The 20219-nt window shown below is 45.7% G+C and overlaps 1 protein-coding gene across 4 annotated transcripts in view; it reads left to right on the forward strand.

Moving 5' to 3' along the window:
* The first annotated feature begins 468 nt into the window (after window positions 1-468).
* The window catches only part of LOC142384530 (receptor-type tyrosine-protein phosphatase beta-like), a 98205-nt gene continuing 78454 nt past the window's right edge, over window positions 469-20219 (forward strand). For all 4 annotated transcript variants that reach the window (XM_075470826.1, XM_075470827.1, XM_075470828.1 and 1 more), the window contains exons 1-3: window positions 469-565; window positions 2814-5368; window positions 10769-11096. In XM_075470826.1, coding sequence (XP_075326941.1) covers window positions 499-565; window positions 2814-5368; window positions 10769-11096 — 2950 coding nt within the window. In that variant the 5' untranslated portion in view covers window positions 469-498. The remainder of the gene's footprint in view (window positions 566-2813; window positions 5369-10768; window positions 11097-20219) is intronic.

Genomic DNA, 20219 nt, shown 5'->3' on the forward strand with positions numbered 1-20219 from the left:
TGAGGGACGTCCCCCTGTTGGATGTCTGTTGGAATATGAAGGACGTCCTCCTGTTGGACGGTAGTCTGAACATGAGGGACGTCCTCCTGTTGGACGTTTGTCAACATGAGGGACGTCCTCCTGTTGGACGGTGGTTGGAACGTGAGGGACGTCCCCCTGTTGGACGGTGGTTGGAACGTGAGGGACGTCCCCCTGTTGGATGTCTGTTGGAATATGAAGGACGTCCTCCTGTGTGACGTTTGTCAACATGAAGGACGTCCTCCTGTTGGACGGTAGTCTGAACATGAGGGACGTCCTCCTGTTGGACGTTTGTCAACATGAAGGACGTCCTCCTGTTGGACGGTAGTCTGAACATGAGGGACGTCCTCTGGTATTTCCTCCTTGCCGGCCTTTTGAATGGCAGGAAGTGCTGCTGGCTGACTTTTCCTGCCCCAGACGCACTTCCCTCCTGCACTCCAGTTTTGCTCATCGGAGGCTGCAGAACAGCAGCAGAGCAGCATGGAGAACCCGGTTCTGGTTCTGGTTCTGGTTCTGCTCCTGGGGTCCGGCTGTGTGTCTGATCAGGGTGAGTTTAACCCCGGCCCTTTTGTGTTTTAAAGCTGGTAAACTGGTTAAGTATCATCGAGTCACCTGGAGGAGGAGGAGCCGATTTTCTGGATGTTTAGACAGTTTTGTTAGAGTTCTGTTGTTCTGTTAGAGTTCTGTTAGAGTTCTGTTAGAGTTCTGTTGGAGTTCTGTTGTGTTAGAGTTCTGTTCTGTTAGAGTTCTGTTCTGTTAGAGTTCTGTTGTGTTAGAGTTCTGTTCTGTTAGAGTTCTGTTAGAGTTCTGTTAGAGTTCTGTTAGAGTTCTGTTCTGTTAGAGTTCTGTTCTGTTAGAGTTCTGTTAGAGTTCTGTTGTGTTAGAGTTCTGTTCTGTTAGAGTTCTGTTAGAGTTCTGTTAGAGTTCTGTTAGAGTTCTGTTCTGTTAGAGTTCTGTTAGAGTTCTGTTCTGTTAGAGTTCTGTTAGAGTTCTGTTAGAGTTCTGTTCTGTTAGAGTTCTGTTAGAGTTCTGTTAGAGTTCTGTTCTGTTAGAGTTCTGTTCTGTTAGAGTTCTATTAGAGTTCTGTTCTGTTAGAGTTCTGTAAGAGTTATGTTGTTCTGTTAGAGTTCTTTTAGAGTTCTAGAGTTCTGTTGGAGTTCTGTTAGAGTTCTTTTCTGTTAGAGTTCTGTTAGAGTTCTGTTGGAGTTCTGTTGTTCTGTGTTAGAGTTCTGTTAGAGTTCTGTTGTTCTGTGTTAGAGTTCTGTTGTTCTGTTAGAGTTCTGTTAGAGTTCTGTTAGAGTTCTGTTCTTTTAGAGTTCTGTAAGAGTTCTAGAGTTCTAGAGTTCTGTTAGAGTTCTGTTGGAGTTCTGTTAGAGTTCTAGAGTTCTAGAGTTCTGTAAGAGTTCTGTTAGAGTTCTGTTGGAGTTCTGTTAGAGTTCTAGAGTTCTAGAGTTCTGTTAGAGTTCTGTTGGAGTTCTGTTAGAGTTCTAGAGTTCTAGAGTTCTGTAAGAGTTCTGTTAGAGTTCTGTTCTTTTAGAGTTCTGTAAGAGTTCTAGAGTTCTAGAGTTCTGTTAGAGTTCTGTTGGAGTTCTGTTAGAGTTCTAGAGTTCTAGAGTTCTGTTAGAGTTCTGTTAGAGTTCTGTTAGAGTTCTGTTAGAGTTCTGTTCTTTTAGAGTTCTGTAAGAGTTCTAGAGTTCTAGAGTTCTGTTAGAGTTCTGTTGGAGTTCTGTTAGAGTTCTAGAGTTCTAGAGTTCTGTAAGAGTTCTGTTAGAGTTCTAGAGTTATGTAAAGCCCTGTTCGGACGGGACTAGTTCAATGGGGGGACGTATGGTAATGTTGGTTAACCAGACGACGCCAGGGAGAAGAAATGACCAATTCGGACGGGACAAGAAATCCCTGTAATATTCATCTAACATGGGAGGAGTTGTTGGTCACGCACAACCGTCACATCCTGGATGCTATGCACGTCTTCATTGCACTTCCGTAAACCCCATCTGTAAACAGACATGGCGCCGACCATGCGTGCTTGGAAGCAGCGCTTCTTCCAGAACCTCCATGTTTGCGAACAGACACACCTAATTGTTTCTCTCTTTAAAAGGATGTGACGACATATTCCGTACTTATTACCGAAGGTCGCATTCGCACGGGATTAGTATTACCTATGGGAGATACTCCGGACCGTTTCACAGGAGGTAGAATTCTCGGCAAAGTTTACCGACATACTCCGCTATCTTTACTGACATGGCGCGTTCGGACGGGACTAGATTTCCCGGTTATTATTACTCTACCCCAGGTCCCCCCTTTAAACTAGTCCCGTCCGAATAGGGCTTTAGAGTTCTGTTGGAGTTCTGTTAGAGTTCTGTTAGAGTTCTAGAGTTCTGTTAGAGTTCTGTTAGAGTTCTAGAGTTCTGTTAGAGTTCTGTTAGAGTTCTGTTAGAGTTCTAGAGTTCTGTTAGAGTTCTGTTAGAGTTCTGTTAGAGTTCTGTTAGAGTTCTAGAGTTCTGTTAGAGTTCTGTTAGAGTTCTGTTAGAGTTCTGTTAGAGTTCTAGAGTTCTGTTAGAGTTCTGTTAGAGTTCTAGAGTTCTGTTAGAGTTCTGTTAGAGTTCTGTTAGAGTTCTAGAGTTCTGTTAGAGTTCTGTTGGACTCAGAAAGAAAGAAAACTTCTAGTATTCTGCATTGTTCTGTGTTGTTCGGTTCTCCTGGTGTTCTGTTTCTTTAGTGTTGTGTTCCTCTGGTGTTAACACTCTGTAGATCATGTTCTGTTTGTTCTGAAGGTTCTTTCTTTTTATTTTCAGACATAACCTCCACCGCACATGAACCAGCGGAGCTCTCCAGCACCGTCAGAACTGTCAGAACTGTCAGAACTGTCAGAACTCCTGGTGGAAGGACCCCCAACGAGCCCCTAACTGATCCAGACGGAACCCACAGAACCACCCGACACAGCTCCGGGGTTCACAGTTCTGCAGCCCACGCCACCAAACCTCCAGATTTAAATCCAGATGTTTCCACCTCACAGATGTTCGCTTTAAAAGCCAAAAATGTGTCGTCCAGTCCAGCTGCTGCTGTCACCGACCAATCAGAAGCTGTTGCTGTCACCGACCAATCAGAAGCTGTTGCTGTCACCGACCAATCAGAAGCTGCTGCTGTCACCGACCAATCAGAAGCTGTTGCTGGCACCGACCAATCAGAAGCTGTTGCTGTCACCGACCAATCAGAAGCTGCTGCTGTCACCGACCAATCAGAAGCTGTTGCTGTCACCGACCAATCAGAAGCTGCTGCTGTCACCGACCAATCAGAAGCTGTTGCTGTCACCGACCAATCAGAAGCTGCTGCTGTCACCGACCAATCAGAAGCTGCTGCTGTCACCGACCAATCAGAGAGCGCCTCAGGACGGAGTGGCTCCCAGTTCAGAACCGAAGCAGAACGTTTCAGAATAGTGATGGGTTCAGTGACTACAGGCCAGCCTGAGTCCGATGGACCCGGGTCCAGAGGTTCTGAGAGTTCCTCCAGAACTTCTGAGAGGAAGAACACTGTTTCTGAGTCCAACCGAGAGGCCTTCAGATCCACATCCCAGTCTGACTACAGCTCAGCTCCACCCACAGCTAGCATAGCTGCAGACTCCACCCCCCACTCCCAGACTCCACCCACAGCTAGTATAGCTGCAGGCTCCACCCCCCACTCCCAGACTCCACCCACAGCTAGCATAGCTGCAGGCTCCACCCCCCATCCTGACAACTCAGTGACCCTGACAGAAGGAGCCATATCTGCAGCCACACCTACTACCACACCTGTAGCCACAACTGCAACTACACCTGCTGACACACCTGCAGCCACACCTGTAGCCACACCTGTAACCACACCTGCTGACACACCTGTAGCCACACCTGTAACCACACCTGCTGACACACCTGCAGCCACACCTGTAACCACACCTGCTGACACACCTGCAGCCACACCTGCAGCCACACCTGTAACCACACCTGCTGACACACCTGGAGCCACACCTGTAGCCACACCTACTACCACACCTGCAGCCACAACTGCAACTACACCTGCAGCCACACCTGCTGACACACCAGTAGCCACACCTGTAGCAACACCTGCAGCCCCACCTGTAGCCACACCTACTACCACACCTGCAGCCACAACTGCAACTACACCTACTACCACACCTGTAGCCACACCTGCAGCCACACCTGCAACTACACCTACTACCACACCTGTAGCCACACCTGCAGCCACACCTGCAACTACACCTACTACCACACCTGTAGCAACACCTGTAGCCACACCTGCAACTACACCTACTACCACACCTGTAGCCACACCTGCAATTACACCTACTACCACACCTGTAGCAACACCTGCAGCCACACCTGCAATTACACCTACTACCACACCTGTAGCAACACCTGTAGCAACACCTGTAGCCACACCTGCAATTACACCTACTACCACACCTGTAGCCACACCTGTAGCCACACCTGCAGCCACACCTGCAATTACACCTACTACCACACCTGTAGCCACAGCTGCAGCCACACCTACTACCACACCTGCAGCCACACCTACTACCACACCTGTAGCCACAGCTGCAGCCACACCTACTACCACACCTGCAGCCACACCTACTACCACACCTGTAGCCACAGCTGCAGCCACACCTACTACCACACCTGCAGCCACACCTGTAGCCACACCTACTACCACACCTGTAGCCACAGCTGCAGCCACACCTACTACCACACCTGCAGCCACACCTGTAGCCACACCTACTACCACACCTGTAGCCACACCTACTACCACACCTGTAGCCACAGCTGCAGCCACACCTACTACCACACCTGCAGCCACACCTGTAGCCACACCTACTACCACACCTGTAGCCACAGCTGCAGCCACACCTACTACCACACCTGTAGCCACACCTACTACCACACCTGTAGCCACACCTACTACCACACCTGCAGCCACACCTGTAGCCACACCTACTACCACACCTGTAGCCACACCTACTACCACACCTGCAGCCACACCTGTAGCCACACCTACTACCACACCTGTAGCCACACCTACTACCACACCTGTAGCCACAGCTGCAGCCACACCTACTACCACACCTGTAGCCACACCTACTACCACACCTGCAGCCACACCTGTAGCCACAGCTACTACCACACCTGTAGCCACACCTACTACCACACCTGTAGCCACAGCTGCAGCCACACCTACTACCACACCTGCAGCCACACTTGCCCCCTCTACAACCCCGAAAACCATCAGAACTACATCTCCCACCTCAACAACCAGGACTCCTTCACCTACAACTTCCTCTCCACCCACCACACCTGTGAGTATTCTGTGTTAACTCCATCCTTTAAAGGTGGTGTCACCCAGGCCACTTTAAGGTGTTCCCAGGGCACTTTAAGGAGTTCCCAGGGCCCTTTATGGAGTTCCCAGGGCACTTTAAGGAGTTCCCAGGGCCCTTTATGGAGTTCCCAGGGCCCTTTAAGGAGTTCCCAGGGCACTTTATGGAGTTCCCAGGCCACTTTAAGGTGTTCCCAGGGCACTTTAAGGTGTTCCCAGGGCACTTTAAGGAGTTCACAGGGCCCTTTAAGGTGTTCCCAGGGCACTTTATGGAGTTCCCAGGGCACTTTAAGGTGTTCCCAGGGCACTTTAAGGTGTTCCCAGGGCACTTTAAGGAGTTCACAGGGCCCTTTAAGGTGTTCCCAGGGCCCTTTAAGGAGTTCCCAGGGCCCTTTAAGGAGTTCCCAGGGCACTTTAAGGTGTTCACAGGGCACTTTAAGGAGTTCTCAGGGCACTTTATGGAGTTCCCAGGGAACTTTAATGTGTTCCCAGGGCACTTTAAGGAGTTCCCAGGGCACTTTAAGGTGTTCCCAGGGAACTTTAATGTGTTCCCAGGGCACTTTATGGAGTTCCCAGGGAACTTTAATGTGTTCCCAGGGCACTTTAAGGTGTTCCCAGGGCACTTTAAAAACTCCAATGCTGAGCCACTGAAATGGGAATGTTTCCAGGTTTTCTTTGTCTTCTTTGTAGGGCTGGGTGAGTTAATTTGTTATTATCGCGTTAACTCGTTATTATTTAACGCCTTAACGTAGGTTTTATTTTTTTATTAAATTGATTTTATTTTTTTCAGGCTTTTATTTTGTAAAAGTCTGTTGCTCACAGGCTTTTATTTTGTAAGTCTGTTGCTCACAGGCTTTTATTTTGTAAAAGTCTGTCGCTCAGAGGCTTTTATTTTGTAAAAGTCTGCTGCTCACAGGCTTTTATTTTTTAAAAGTCTGCTGCTCACAGGCTTTTATTTTTTAAAAGTCTGTTGCTCACAGGCTTTTATTCTGTAAAAGTCTGTTTCTCACAGGCTTTTATTTTGTAAGTCTGTTGCTCACAGGCTTTTATTCTGTAAAAGTCTGTTGCTCACAGGCTTTTATTTTTTAAAGTCTGTTGCTCACAGGCTTTTATTTTGTAAAAGTCTGTCGCTCACAGGCTTTTATTTTGTAAAAGTCTGTTGCTCACAGGCTTTTATTTTGTAAAAGTTTGTTGCTCACAGGCTTTTATTCTGTAAAAGTCTGTTGCTCACAGGCTTTTATTTTGTAAGTCTGTTGCTCACAGGCTTTTATTCTGTAAAAGTCTGTTGCTCACAGGCTTTTATTTTGTACGTCTGTTGCTCACAGGCTTTTATTCCGTAAAAGTCTGTTGCTCACAGGCTTTTATTTTGTAAGTCTGTTGCTCACAAGCTTTTATTTTGTAAAAGTCTGTTGCTCACAGGCTTTTATTTTGTACGTCTGTTGCTCACAGGCTTTTATTCCGTAAAAGTCTGTTGCTCACAGGCTTTTATTCCGTAAAAGTCTGTTGCTCACAGGCTTTTATTCTGTAAAAGTCTGTTGCTCACAGGCTTTTATTTTGTAAAAGTCTGCTGCTCACAGGCTTTTATTTTGTAAAAGTCTGTTGCTCACAGGCTTTTATTCTGTAAAAGTCTGCTGCTCACAGGCTTTTATTTTGTAAAAGTCTGCTGCTGTGGAACAGGAAAAGAAAGTAATCGGCGGATCCACCAAACATGGAGAAGGGTACGGAACTTTTAGGCTACGGCTACACGAAAATGAAACGAGTTTTTTTTTAAAAACGGGTACGAAAATTCTTGCGACCACACGGCAACGCTGCTGTAAAGACTCAGGTCCGGACGAAAACGGATGAAAACGATGAAGTACACACGCCACTGTGTCACGCCACGCTGTGAGACAATAGAGAAGTCTCACAGCGTCAACGTTTGACTGACGCAAAAACGTTTTCGCTGTAACAATGGAAACGAAACGACCTCGTTTTCAAATCTTCCCACTCTGGAACCCGTTCTCAAAAACTATCGTTTTGGGGTAGTGGGAACGCCGGCTCCGTGTGGCCGCAACAGCGAAACGATAAGAAAAAGTATCGTTTACAGTGAAAAACGTTTTTGTGTAGCCGCAGCCTTACTCGGCCATTTTCATTTTAAAGTTCTTCCAGACGGCGGAGTCGACAGAACCAAAGTCATCTGTAAACTCTGCCAAGTTGAATTGTCTTCTCAGCGTAGTAGTTCCAGTCTAAAATATCACTTAAAGGCAAAACACACAACTGATAGCAGCAAGTCATTCAAGGAAACAGACAGTGGAGCGAGGCTTCTACATAAAAACTACAGAAAGATGCTGATGTTAAAAGTGTGTTTGCACAACAAATGTTATGGCACTTTCATTCATATGGCAGCACATTTAAAATAAAGCTAAATGCTAAAAGCTATACGCTACTTTTGGTTTCATTTTTGGATTCTGCGTACAAATGCGATTAATCGTTATTAATCAGGGAAATCATGCGATTAATTAGATTAAACATTTTAATCGTTACTTCTTTGATTATGAACTGAATCTCTTTGGGTTTTTAAACTCGTGATAGTTTTCTAGAACAATTCTCAGCAAACAAGGACAAAAGATTCATTCCTGATAAACATATATAAAGATTAGTCTAACTAAAGTAAAACTAAAGAAGTTTTAATGTAGTCCTAAACTAATCAGTCCTGTCGGAGCACAGCTGGGATTCAGATCTGACCATCCTGAAGAAGATCAAACCCGAACCACTGGAGGAAACTCGGCCTCGGGTTGAATGCCTCGATAATTAGAGCGCGTTCGTGGCACTTCCTGGATGGAGAACTCTCATTCAGGCATAACAATGGCCAGTTCTGTTCAGCGTGAAGCCGAAGGTCGGCAGAAACAGTCGGAGGCAGGAAGGAAGAAAGGCGGGTGGGGTGAGCCGCCTGCTTCTGTTCCCGGGGAAAGGCTGAGGAGAAGAGGAGCAGATCTGAAGCAGCATGCGGGAGGAAGAGGAGTCGGCCGGTCCTCTAACCGAGGCTTCATCATCTGAAATGATGCTCCAGCTTCAGGCAGGAAGGGCCTTCACACAGAGAGGGAACATCTGAACATCTGAACATCTGAACACCTGAACACATGAACATCTGAACATCTGAACATCTGAACACCTGAACACCTGAACATCTGAACATCTGAACACCTGAACATCAGAACATCTGAACATCTGAACACATGAACATCTGAACACCTGAACATCTGAACATCTGAACACCTGAACACCTGAACACCTGAACATCTGAACATCAGAACATCTGAACATCTGAACACCTGAACACCTGAACATCTGAACATCTGAACATCTGAACACCTGAACATCTGAACACCTGAACACCTGAACATCTGAACATCTGAACACCTGAACACCTGAACATCTGAACACCTGAACATCTGAACATCTGAACATCTGAACACCTGAACATCTGAACATCTGAACACATGAACATCTGAACACCTGAACATCAGAACATCTGAACATCTGAACACCTGAACACCTGAACATCTGAACATCTGAACATCTGAACACCTGAACATCTGAACACCTGAACACCTGAACATCTGAACATCTGAACACCTGAACACCTGAACATCAGAACATCTGAACACCTGAACATCAGAACACCTGAACACCTGAACACCTGAACACATGAACATCTGAACATCTGAACACCTGAACACCTGAACACATGAACATCTGAACACCTGAACACCTGAACACCTGAACATCTGAACACCTGAACACCTGAACATCTGAACACCTGAACACCTGAACACATGAACATCTGAACATCTGAACACCTGAACACCTAAACATCTGAACATCTGAACACCTGAATACCTGAACACCTGAACACCTGAACATCTGAACACATGAACATCTGAACACCTGAACATCTGAACATCTGAACATCTGAACACCTGAACACCTAAACATCTGAACATCTGAACACCTGAATACCTGAACACCTGAACACCTGAACATCTGAACACATGAACATCTGAACACCTGAACATCTGAACATCTGAACACATGAACATCTGATCTGAACATCTGAACACCTGAACACCTGAACATCTGAATACATGAACATCTGAACACCTGAACACCTGAACACATGAACATCTGAACATCTGAACACCTGAATACCTGAACATCTGAACACATGAACATCTGAACACCTGAACATCTGAACATCTGAACACATGAACATCTGATCTGAACATCTGAACACCTGAACACCTGAACACCTGAACACATGAACACCTAAACATCTGAACATCTGAACACCTGAATACCTGAACACCTGAACATCTGAACACATGAACATCTGAACACCTGAACATCTGAACATCTGAACACATGAACATCTGATCTGAACATCTGAACACCTGAACATCTGAACACCTGAACACCTGAACATCTGAACACCTGAACACCTGAACACCTGAACACCTGAACACCTGAACACCTGAACATCTGAACACCTGAACACATGAACATCTGAACACCTGAATACCTGAACACCTGAACACCTGAACACCTGAACACATGAACACCTGAACACCTGAACACCTGAACATCTGAACATCTGAACACCTGAACACCTGAACATCTGAATACATGAACATCTGAACACCTGAACACCTGAACACCTGAACATCTGAACACCTGAACACCTGAACATCTGAACACCTGAACACCTGAACACCTGAACATCTGAACACCTGAACATCTGAACATCTGAACACCTGAACATCTGAACACCTGAACACCTGAACATCTGAACACCTGAACACCTGAACATCTGAACACCTGAACATCTGAACATCTGAACATCTGAACACCTGAACACCTGAACATCTGAACATCTGAACATCTGGGACACACAGCCAGCTTGGTTACCATGGTGACTAAAGCCAGCCCCAACAAACTGGATTGTGAGAAGGTCGGAGATTCACTCTGAGCTCCTGGTTATGGAGAGATAACTGTAGGAATCAGATGTTGTCCTGAAAGGAACCAAAGAAGAACCGAGAACAACTTTCAACAAACGTTGGTTGGTTGGTTGATGTAGAGCCATCCCATATAAGTACCTCCACCATGACACCGGGTAATGTGTTGTTATGAGGATCAAACTGAGTTCAGGTGTTTCTGTGAGATCAGGTGGTCAGTAGATCTGGTTCTGAGGTGTCGTTTAAACTGGTCCAAATGGTCACTGCTGGTCCTGGCTCCTTCACAGGGCCAAACCATGGTGACCCTCGTTGTACTGTTGAACAGTTTGGGCCGTGGTGTTTGGGTCTGTGAGGGGTTCTGACTCAGATCCTGATGTGGCTTCCTGTTCCAGGTCCAAACCTCTGCCGGACCCCCGTGCTCCGCTGAGCTCACCGAGATCAGCTCCGGCTTGGATTGGGCGACGGTGCGGCTGACCTCCGCCGGTGTGTTGTGTGGCTTCAGCCTCATCACAGACCCGGGCTCTGGTCCGGGCTCTGGTCCGGGCTCTGGTCCGGGCTCTGGTCCGGGCTCTGGTTCGGACGCCGTCCGCTGCGATCCGTACGGACACGCCGGCACCGCCGCCATCTGTCGTATCACTGAGCTGGAACCGGGAACTTTGTACCGGCTGGCGGTGACATCCAGAAAGGACGGAGTGAGGAGCTACGGCTCCGTGCTCACAGGTAAGAGCTCACAGTTTATGGTACATCTGGAATTAATGAGCTCGTTAGTGTTGATAATTAAATAATTTTACATTTTTTTATGTGTGGACCTGAAGTTAATGTCAGCAGGGCTCTCAAGTTTTCAAGTTTGCTTGGAGTGAGATTCGGGCGGGGCAGGGGCCGCGCCGTGTGCGCGGGGGGGTTTCTTTCGTTTTTTTCGCCATAAACTAGCTACTTAAAAAACAAAGAAATTGTTTTATTTATACCAAAATCACAAATCTTCACTTTTACACTAAATTCTGCTATATTTTAAAATAAATTGTTTTAGGTATGCAAAGTCTTAACAAACAAAAAAACAGACAAATTAAATTAAGAAAAACAAACATAACCCCGAATGGGCCCCTTGAGCAGTCCCTCTCTGTGTGTGTTTGTTTATGAGTGTTGTTGTAAGTGTTTGTGGCAGATGTTGATGCTTGATGACTGATATTGGGGGCTCCCATTTAAAGCACTGTGGCTCAATGTCAGCCATTTTCACAGTCATGATGGATGACAGAGTTCCATTCAGAGCCAAAGTGTTCCTGGTCTTGGTTTTATTGAGCCCCACCATGGAAAAAACCCTCTCTGCATCAGCATTTCAGTGTGGCAGAACTAATACCAGTTTGGATAGATAGCCTTATTGGGAACCTGCTCATACCAGTCACCTTTGAAAAAAATTAACCACGGAAGCCTAATTACACTCCTACATATTTTTCATTTTTCATTAAGTTGCTCATGTCAAAGGGTGTGTGCTGAATATTTAGACCTACTACTCCAACGAACACTTTAATCGGCAGGTATTGGTCTTTTACAAAGAGTAGGAAAACTATAGTAACTAATAAAAGATTCAAATAAATGAAGATATGACCTGCTGATGATCCTGACGGTTCTCTTCCACCTCCAGCTCGTCTACAACTTCTGCAGCATTCAGAGCATAATGGGTCATGTCCGTTGTGCATTCATGGAACGCGTGCTTGCAGCTGAAAGCTATTTCAGACCTCACCCGGCAACAAGAAATTCTGTTTTCTGATTGGTTGAGAAATTCTATTTTGTGATTTGGCGATGGGTTGCTAAATCAAGACAGCTGTCCCAGAGCTATAGTTCTGAGCTGTAGGAGCGCACAGTAACCTGCCATTGACTCGTTTATAGTATAGACCATTAGAATTTCTGTGCGACGAATTTGATCATTTCTCAGCGTGAGAAATGGCATGTGTGAACTTGTTGAAATGCGTGTGTTTCACGCTCATTGCGTAAGACTTGAGAGCCCTGTGTCAGTCACTAAACCAGAACAAGTTTTCTTCCCTCAGTGAGGCTGAAGTGGGTTCACAGGAAGGTTGTTGTTGGGGGGCCGATGATTCTAAACCTGAGATCCAGTCACCTGAAAGCCTTTCAGTGCTGAAACTGAGCTTCATGTGTATATAGCTGGTATGTAGCTGGTATGTAGCTGATATGTAGCTGATATGTAGCTGGTGTGTAGCTGATATGTAGCTGGTATTTAGCTGATATGTAGCTGATATGTAGCTGGTATCTAGCTGGTATGTAGCTGGTATGTAGCTGGTATGTAGCTGATATGTAGCTGATATGTAGCTGGTGTGTAGCTGGTATGTAGCTGATATGTAGCTGGTATGTAGCTGGTGTGTAGCTGGTGTGTAGCTGATATGTAGCTGGTGTGTAGCTGGTATGTAGCTGGTATTTAGCTGATATGTAGCTGATATGTAGCTGGTATCTAGCTGGTATGTAGCTGGTATGTAGCTGATATGTAGCTGGTATGTAGCTGGTGTGTAGCTGGTATGTAGCTGGTGTGTAGCTGGTGTGTAGCTGGTATGTAGCTGGTATGTAGCTGGTATGTAGCTGGTGTGTAGCTGGTATGTAGCTGTATGTAGCTGGTGTGTAGCTGGTGTGTAGCTGGTATGTAGCTGGTATGTAGCTGATATGTAGCTGGTATGTAGCTGATATGTAGCTGGTGTGTAGCTGGTATGTAGCTGGTATGTAGCTGGTATGTAGCTGATATGTAGCTGGTATGTAGCTGATATGTAGCTGGTGTGTAGCTGGTATGTAGCTGGTATGTAGCTAATATATAGCTGGTATCTAGCTGGTATGTAGCTGGTATGTAGCTGGTATATAGCTGATATGTAGCTGGTGTGTAGCTGGTATGTAGCCGGTATGTAGCTGGTGTGTAGCTGGTATGTAGCTGGTGTGTAGCTGGTATGTAGCTGGTGTGTAGCTGGTATGTAGCTAGTGTGTAGCTGGTATGTAGCTGGTATTTAGCTGATATGTAGCTGATATGTAGCTGGTATCTAGCTGGTATGTAGCTGGTATGTAGCTGATATGTAGCTGGTATGTAGCTGGTGTGTAGCTGGTATGTAGCTGGTGTGTAGCTGGTGTGTAGCTGGTATGTAGCTGGTATGTAGCTGGTATGTAGCTGGTGTGTAGCTGGTATGTAGCTGTATGTAGCTGGTGTGTAGCTGGTGTGTAGCTGGTATGTAGCTGGTATGTAGCTGATATGTAGCTGGTATGTAGCTGATATGTAGCTGGTGTGTAGCTGGTATGTAGCTGGTATGTAGCTGGTATGTAGCTGATATGTAGCTGGTATGTAGCTGATATGTAGCTGGTGTGTAGCTGGTATGTAGCTGGTATGTAGCTAATATATAGCTGGTATCTAGCTGGTATGTAGCTGGTATGTAGCTGGTATATAGCTGATATGTAGCTGGTGTGTAGCTGGTATGTAGCCGGTATGTAGCTGGTGTGTAGCTGGTATGTAGCTGGTGTGTAGCTGGTATGTAGCTGGTGTGTAGCTGGTATGTAGCTGGTATGTAGCCGGTATGTAGCAGGTGTGTAGCTGGTATATAGCTGGTGTGTAGCTGGTGTGTAGCTGGTGTGTAGCTGGTGTGTAGCTGGTGTGTAGCTGGTGTGTAGCTGGTGTGTAGCTGGTATGTCGCTGGTATGTAGCTGGTGTGTAGCTGGTATGTAGCTGGTGTGTAGCTGGTATGTAGCTGGTATGTAGCTGGTGTGTAGCTGGTGTGTAGCTGATGTGTAGCTGGTATGACGCTGGTATGTGGCTGGTATTTAGCTGGTGTGTAGCTGGTATGTAGCTTGTATGTAGCTGGTATGTAGCTGGTGGTGTGTAGCTGGTATGTAGCTGTATGTAGCTGGTGTGTAGCTGGTGTGTAGCTGGTGTGTAGCTGGTGTGTAGCTGGTATGTAGCTGTATGTAGCTGGTATGTAGCTGGTGTGTCGCTGGTATGTAGCTGGTATGTAGCTGGTATGTCGCTGGTGTGTATCTGGTATGTAGCTGGTGTGTAGCTGGTATATTGCTGATATGTATCTGGTATGTAGCTGGTATGTAGCTGGTATGTCGCTGGTATGTCGCTGGTATGTCACTGGTATGTCGCTGATATGTAGCTGGTATTTAGCTGGTATGTAGCTGGTATGTAGCTAGTATGTAGCTGGTATGTAGCTGGTATGTAGCTGCTATGTCGCTGGTATGTAGCTGGTATGTAGCTGGTATGTAGCTGGTATGTAGCTGGTATGTCGCTGGTATGTCGCTGGTATGTAGCTGGTGTGTCGCTGGTGTGTAGCTGGTATGTCACTGGTATGTCGCTGGTATGTAGCTGGTATGTCGCTGGTATGTAGCTGGTATGTCGCTGGTGTGTAGCTGGTATGTAGCTGGTATGTCGCTGGTTTGTCGCTGGTATGTAGCTGGTATGTAGCTGGTATGTAGCTGGTATGTAGCTGGTATGTCGCTGGTATGTCGCTGGTATGTAGCTGGTATGTCGCTGGTATGTCGCTGGTATGTAGCTGGTATGTCGCTGGTATGTAGCTGGTATGTAGCTGGTGTGTAGCTGGTGTGTAGCTGGTATGTAGCTGGTATATTGCTGATATGTAGCTGGTATGTAGCTGGTATGTAGCTGGTATGTAGCTGGTATATTGCTGATATCTAGCTGGTATGTAGCTGGTATGTAGCTGGTATGTAGCTGGTATGTAGCTGGTATATTGCTGATATCTAGCTGGTATGTAGCTTGTATGTAGCTGGTATGTAGCTGGTATGTAGCTGGTATGTAGCTGGTGTGTAGCTGGTATGTCGCTGGTATGTAGCTGGTATATTGCTGATATGTAGCTGGTATGTAGCTGGTATGTAGCTGGTATGTAGCTGGTATATTGCTGATATCTAGCTGGTATGTAGCTGGTATGTAGCTGGTATGTAGCTGGTATGTAGCTGGTATATTGCTGATATCTAGCTGGTATGTAGCTTGTATGTAGCTGGTATGTAGCTGGTATGTAGCTGGTATGTAGCTGGTGTGTAGCTGGTATGTCGCTGGTATGTAGCTGGTATATTGCTGATATGTAGCTGGTATGTAGCTGGTATGTAGCTGGTATGTAGCTGGTATATTGCTGATATCTAGCTGGTATGTAGCTGGTATGTAGCTGGTATGTAGCTGGTATGTAGCTGGTATATTGCTGATATCTAGCTGGTATGTAGCTGGTATGTAGCTGGTATATTGCTGATATCTAGCTGGTGTGTAGCTGGTATGTAGCTGGTATGTCGCTGATATGTAGCTGGTGTGTAGCTGGTATGTAGCTGGTATGTAGCTGCTATGTCGCTGGTATGTCGCTGTATGTAGCTGGTATGTAGCTGTATGTAGCTGGTATGTAGCTGGTATGTCGCTGTATGTAGCTGGTATGTAGCTGTATGTAGCTGGTATGTAGCTGGTATGTCGCTGGTATGTAGCTGATATGTAGCTGGTATGTAGCTGGTATGTAGCTGGTATGTAGCTGGTATCTAGCTGGTATGTCGCTGGTATGTAGCTGGTATGTAGCTGGTATGTAGCTGGTATGTCGCTGGTATGTAGCTGGTATGTCGCTGATATGTAGCTGGTATGTAGCTGGTATGTAGCTCGTGTGTAGCTGGTATGTAGCTGGCATGTTGCTGATATGTAGCTGGTATGTAGCTGGTATGTAGCTGGTATGTAGCTGCTATGCCGCTGGTATGTAGCTGGTGTGTAGCTGCTATGTCGCTGGTATGTAGCTGGTATGTAGCTGCTATGTCGCTGGTATGTAGCTGGTGTGTAGCTGCTATGTCGCTGGTATGTAGCTGGTATGTAGCTGCTATGTCGCTGGTATGTAGCTGGTATGTAGCTGCTATGTCGCTGGTATGTAGCTGGTATGTAGCTGCTATGTCGCTGGTATGTAGCTGGTGTGTAGCTGCTATGTCGCTGGTATGTAGCTGGTGTGTAGCTGGCATGCTTCTTTTAATGACGGCAAAGAAGTTTATCCCGTTTTCATTTTCTTAACTACATCCCTTCCACTTTTCGTCAATATCCAAATCGATGCGATTTAAACAAAAGATCCCAACAACCGCCCTGGAGGAGTGGAAGGAGTGAACACAACACTCGGGCTTCTGGGACTTGGGCCTCCGGGACTCGGGCCTCTGGGACTCGGGCAGGGCCGGCCCAAGCCTTTATGGGGCCTTAAGCAGAATTTCATTTGGGGCCCCCTACCACCACCTCAGCTCCAGATGCCTCATTATTCCACAGGCTGCACTGTTCTGTGTGTAACGGACCCACAATCATTAGCATTATCTGTAATCATCTTACATTATACAGGTGTCATTCTTGTTTTTAACCTTAAAGGGATAGCAAACTCATAAATATGGTTTAATTAACTTCTACATAAAGAGTGATGTATAAGTATGGCTGATTAATTTAACTATTTGAAAGTAACATCAGCAGGCTGGAGACTGCATTTATAGTAAACACGTTAAAAAGTTTCATTTCTTTCAGATGTGCAAAATGTTCAAAATACAAATACAAAATAGAGTCAAATGACATTCACATTATCTTACAGAAAAATAAAGTTGTAATCAAAATGAAATACTTAAATAATAAATACAATACTTAAATAATTTTGCCCAACGGTGGCAGCATAAATTAACCTAGTATTAGTATTTTGTCAAAATTAAAAACATTTTCTGGTGTAATACAATTTCGTTTAAATTATTCAATGTTATTTTAATTTCATGTATATATTTACTTTTTTATCACAACGTCTCGGTGCTCTCTGGGGCCCCCTGGTGGCGTGGGGCCCTAAGCGACCGCATAGGTGGCATATGCCTTGGGCCGGCTCTGGACTCGGGCCTCTGGGACTCGGGCCTCTGGGACTCGGGTCTCTGGGACTCGGGTCTCTGGGACTCGGGTCTCTGGGACTCGGGTCTCTGGGACTCGGGTCTCTGGGACTCGGGCCTCTGGGACTCGGGTCTCTGGGACTCGGGCCTCTGGGACTCGGGCCTCTGGGACTCGGGTCTCTGGGACTCGGGTCTCTGGGACTCGGGTCTCTGGGACTCGGGTCTCTGGGACTCGGGCCTCTGGGACTCGGGTCTCTGGGACTCGGGCCTCTGGGACTCGGGTCTCTGGGACTCTTTGTGCTTTGGGTATTGGACATTCTGTCCTCTGTGATGCTGACCTGCCAGCAGGAAGCAGAGGAGTCTCTTAAAGGGATACAAGGTAGTTTAGCGGCAGTATAGCGATCTCTATTGGTCAAACTGAAATTCTACACTGTCGTAAAAATGCCCACCTGTACACACCCACTAACTAAACATCGTGGCGAAAGCTGCCGTTGTGTTATTTAGTCAATGCAGTTAGGTCATCTGATTCACAAGTGTAGACGGCCCACGTAAGATACTATAATCAGAGATTTTCTGTAGAGAGAACTCAAGATAATGTGCTATAATCCTGTTGCTGGAGGAAGTGGCCGGGGACAGCTCGTCTGGGTTTCTCTGCTCAGGCTGCTGCCCCGCGACCCGATCCCCGGACAAGCGGCAGATAATGGATGTATGGATGTATGGATGGACTGTTGCTGATCTTGAATGGGATTCTTCCCTCATCATGGTGTATTCGTGGAGTGATTCCTTTGTATTAGCAGACACTTACAAAAGTTACATCTGAGACAGATGTGCGCAGGCACTACCAACACACGCCGCAATAAACGCAGACTAGCTCTACACTATTCCGATTACAATCACAAATGAATCAATTTTCATTTGTAGATAACAATTCTTGTTCGGATCAAAACGCTATTCTTATTCTAATCAGGTCAGTCCGTGTATTTCTGAAGCTAGGCTACGTCTCGAACTCAGGAGGAATTAGAGCACCATCATCACCTGTCTCTTTACGAACTAAAACGCAGATCACTATGGTAGATGAACAAGATCACGCTTGGAGAAATTTCACAAAGATGGGAAGTGCCGACATCGAACGTTTCATATTCAGTCTGTGAAAGGCAGAATATGAAACGCTTGGTGGCTCTTCAACGCAAGCGAACACATAGCCTACAACTACAGCTAGCATACAGTACCTAGCTAAGTGCCGTAAACACAAACGACTCTTCTCGCGCATCACGACACTTCAGAAGCGGGTCGCTCCTGCCGAAGTTACATATGGGATTTTCAGCATACAGACTCCTGTTGGGAGCGAGACAGGCTTCATTCGCTTACCATTGACTTGTTTAACCTTTGGTAAACTCCTGAAGGCTATAATTTTAGGTGAAAATGCTACCTAGTGCCCCTTTAAGGGAGGAAACTGTAACGAGGAGCAGGACAGAGTTCAGGACACAGTTCAGGACACAGTTCAGGACAGAGTTCAGGACACAGTTCAGGACACAGTTCAGGACACAGTTCAGGACACAGTTCAGGACACAGTTCAGGACACAGTTCAGGACAGAGTTCAGTTTTTGTGTTGGGGGTCCTTCTCCACATCCTGCCCCGCCCGCTCTGTGTTTTCTGTTTCCTGTCTGGACTCACGCTGCTTCCATGAAAAGGTTTCATTCTGTCAGCGGCTGAAATCATCAGCCTGCTGCATCACACAGCACCGCCCAAACCCTGAACCTGGAGTCCTGAAATCAGGTTTCAACCAAAGCTCCTCACAGTGCTGTGAGGTCTGCCTCTGCTACATATTTCTGTCCAGATGATTGTTCATGTTAAAACTAGGCCTGGGCAACAATTAAAATGTTTAATCTAATTAATCACATGATTTCCCTGATTAGTCACGATTAATCTCATTTGTACGCAGAATCCAAAAATGAAACCAAAAGTAGCGTATAGCTTTTAGCATTTAGCTTTATTTTAAATGTGCTGCCATATGAATGAAAGTGCCATAACATTTGTTGTGCAAACACACTTTTAACATCAGCATCTTTCTGTAGTTTTTATGTAGAAGCCTCGCTCCACTGTCTGTTTCCTTGAATGACTTGCTGCTATCAGTTGTGTGTTTTGCCTTTAAGTGATATTTTAGACTGGAACTACTACGCTGAGAAGACAATTCAACTTGGCAGAGTTTACAGATGACTTTGGTTCTGTTGACTCCGCCGTCTGGAAGAACTTTAAAATGAAAATGGCCGAGTAAAAGTTCCGTACCCTTCTCCATGTTTGGTGGATCCGCCGATTACTTTCTTTTCCTGTTCCACAGCAGACAGCAGCAGACTTTTACAGAATAAAAGCCTGTGAGCAGCAGACTTTTACAAAATAAAAGCCTGTGAGCAACAGACTTTTACAAAATAAAAGCCTGTGAGCAACAGACTTTTACAAAATAAAAGCCTGTGAGCAACAGACTTTTACAAAATAAAAGCCTGTGAGCAACAGACTTTTACAAAATAAAAGCCTGTGAGCAACAGACTCTTACAAAATAAAAGCCTGTGAGCAACAGACTTTTACAGAATAAAAGCCTGTGAGCAACAGACTCTTACAAAATAAAAGCCTGTGAGCAACAGACTTTTACAGAATAAAAGCCTGTGAGCAACAGACTTTTACAAAATAAAAGCCTGTGAGCAACAGACTCTTACAAAATAAAAGCCTGTGAGCAACAGACTTTTACAGAATAAAAGCCTGTGAGCAACAGACTCTTACAAAATAAAAGCCTGTGAGCAACAGACTTTTACAGAATAAAAGCCTGTGAGCAACAGACTCTTACAAAATAAAAGCCTGTGAGCAACAGACTTTTACAAAATAAAAGCCTGTGAGCAACAGACTTTTACAGAATAAAAGCCTGTGAGCAGCAGACTTTTACAAAATAAAAGCCTGTGAGCAACAGACTTTTACAAAATAAAAGCCTGTGAGCAA

This window comes from Odontesthes bonariensis, chromosome 7 (genome assembly GCF_027942865.1).
Source record: "Odontesthes bonariensis isolate fOdoBon6 chromosome 7, fOdoBon6.hap1, whole genome shotgun sequence".
NCBI lineage: Eukaryota > Metazoa > Chordata > Actinopteri > Atheriniformes > Atherinopsidae > Odontesthes > Odontesthes bonariensis.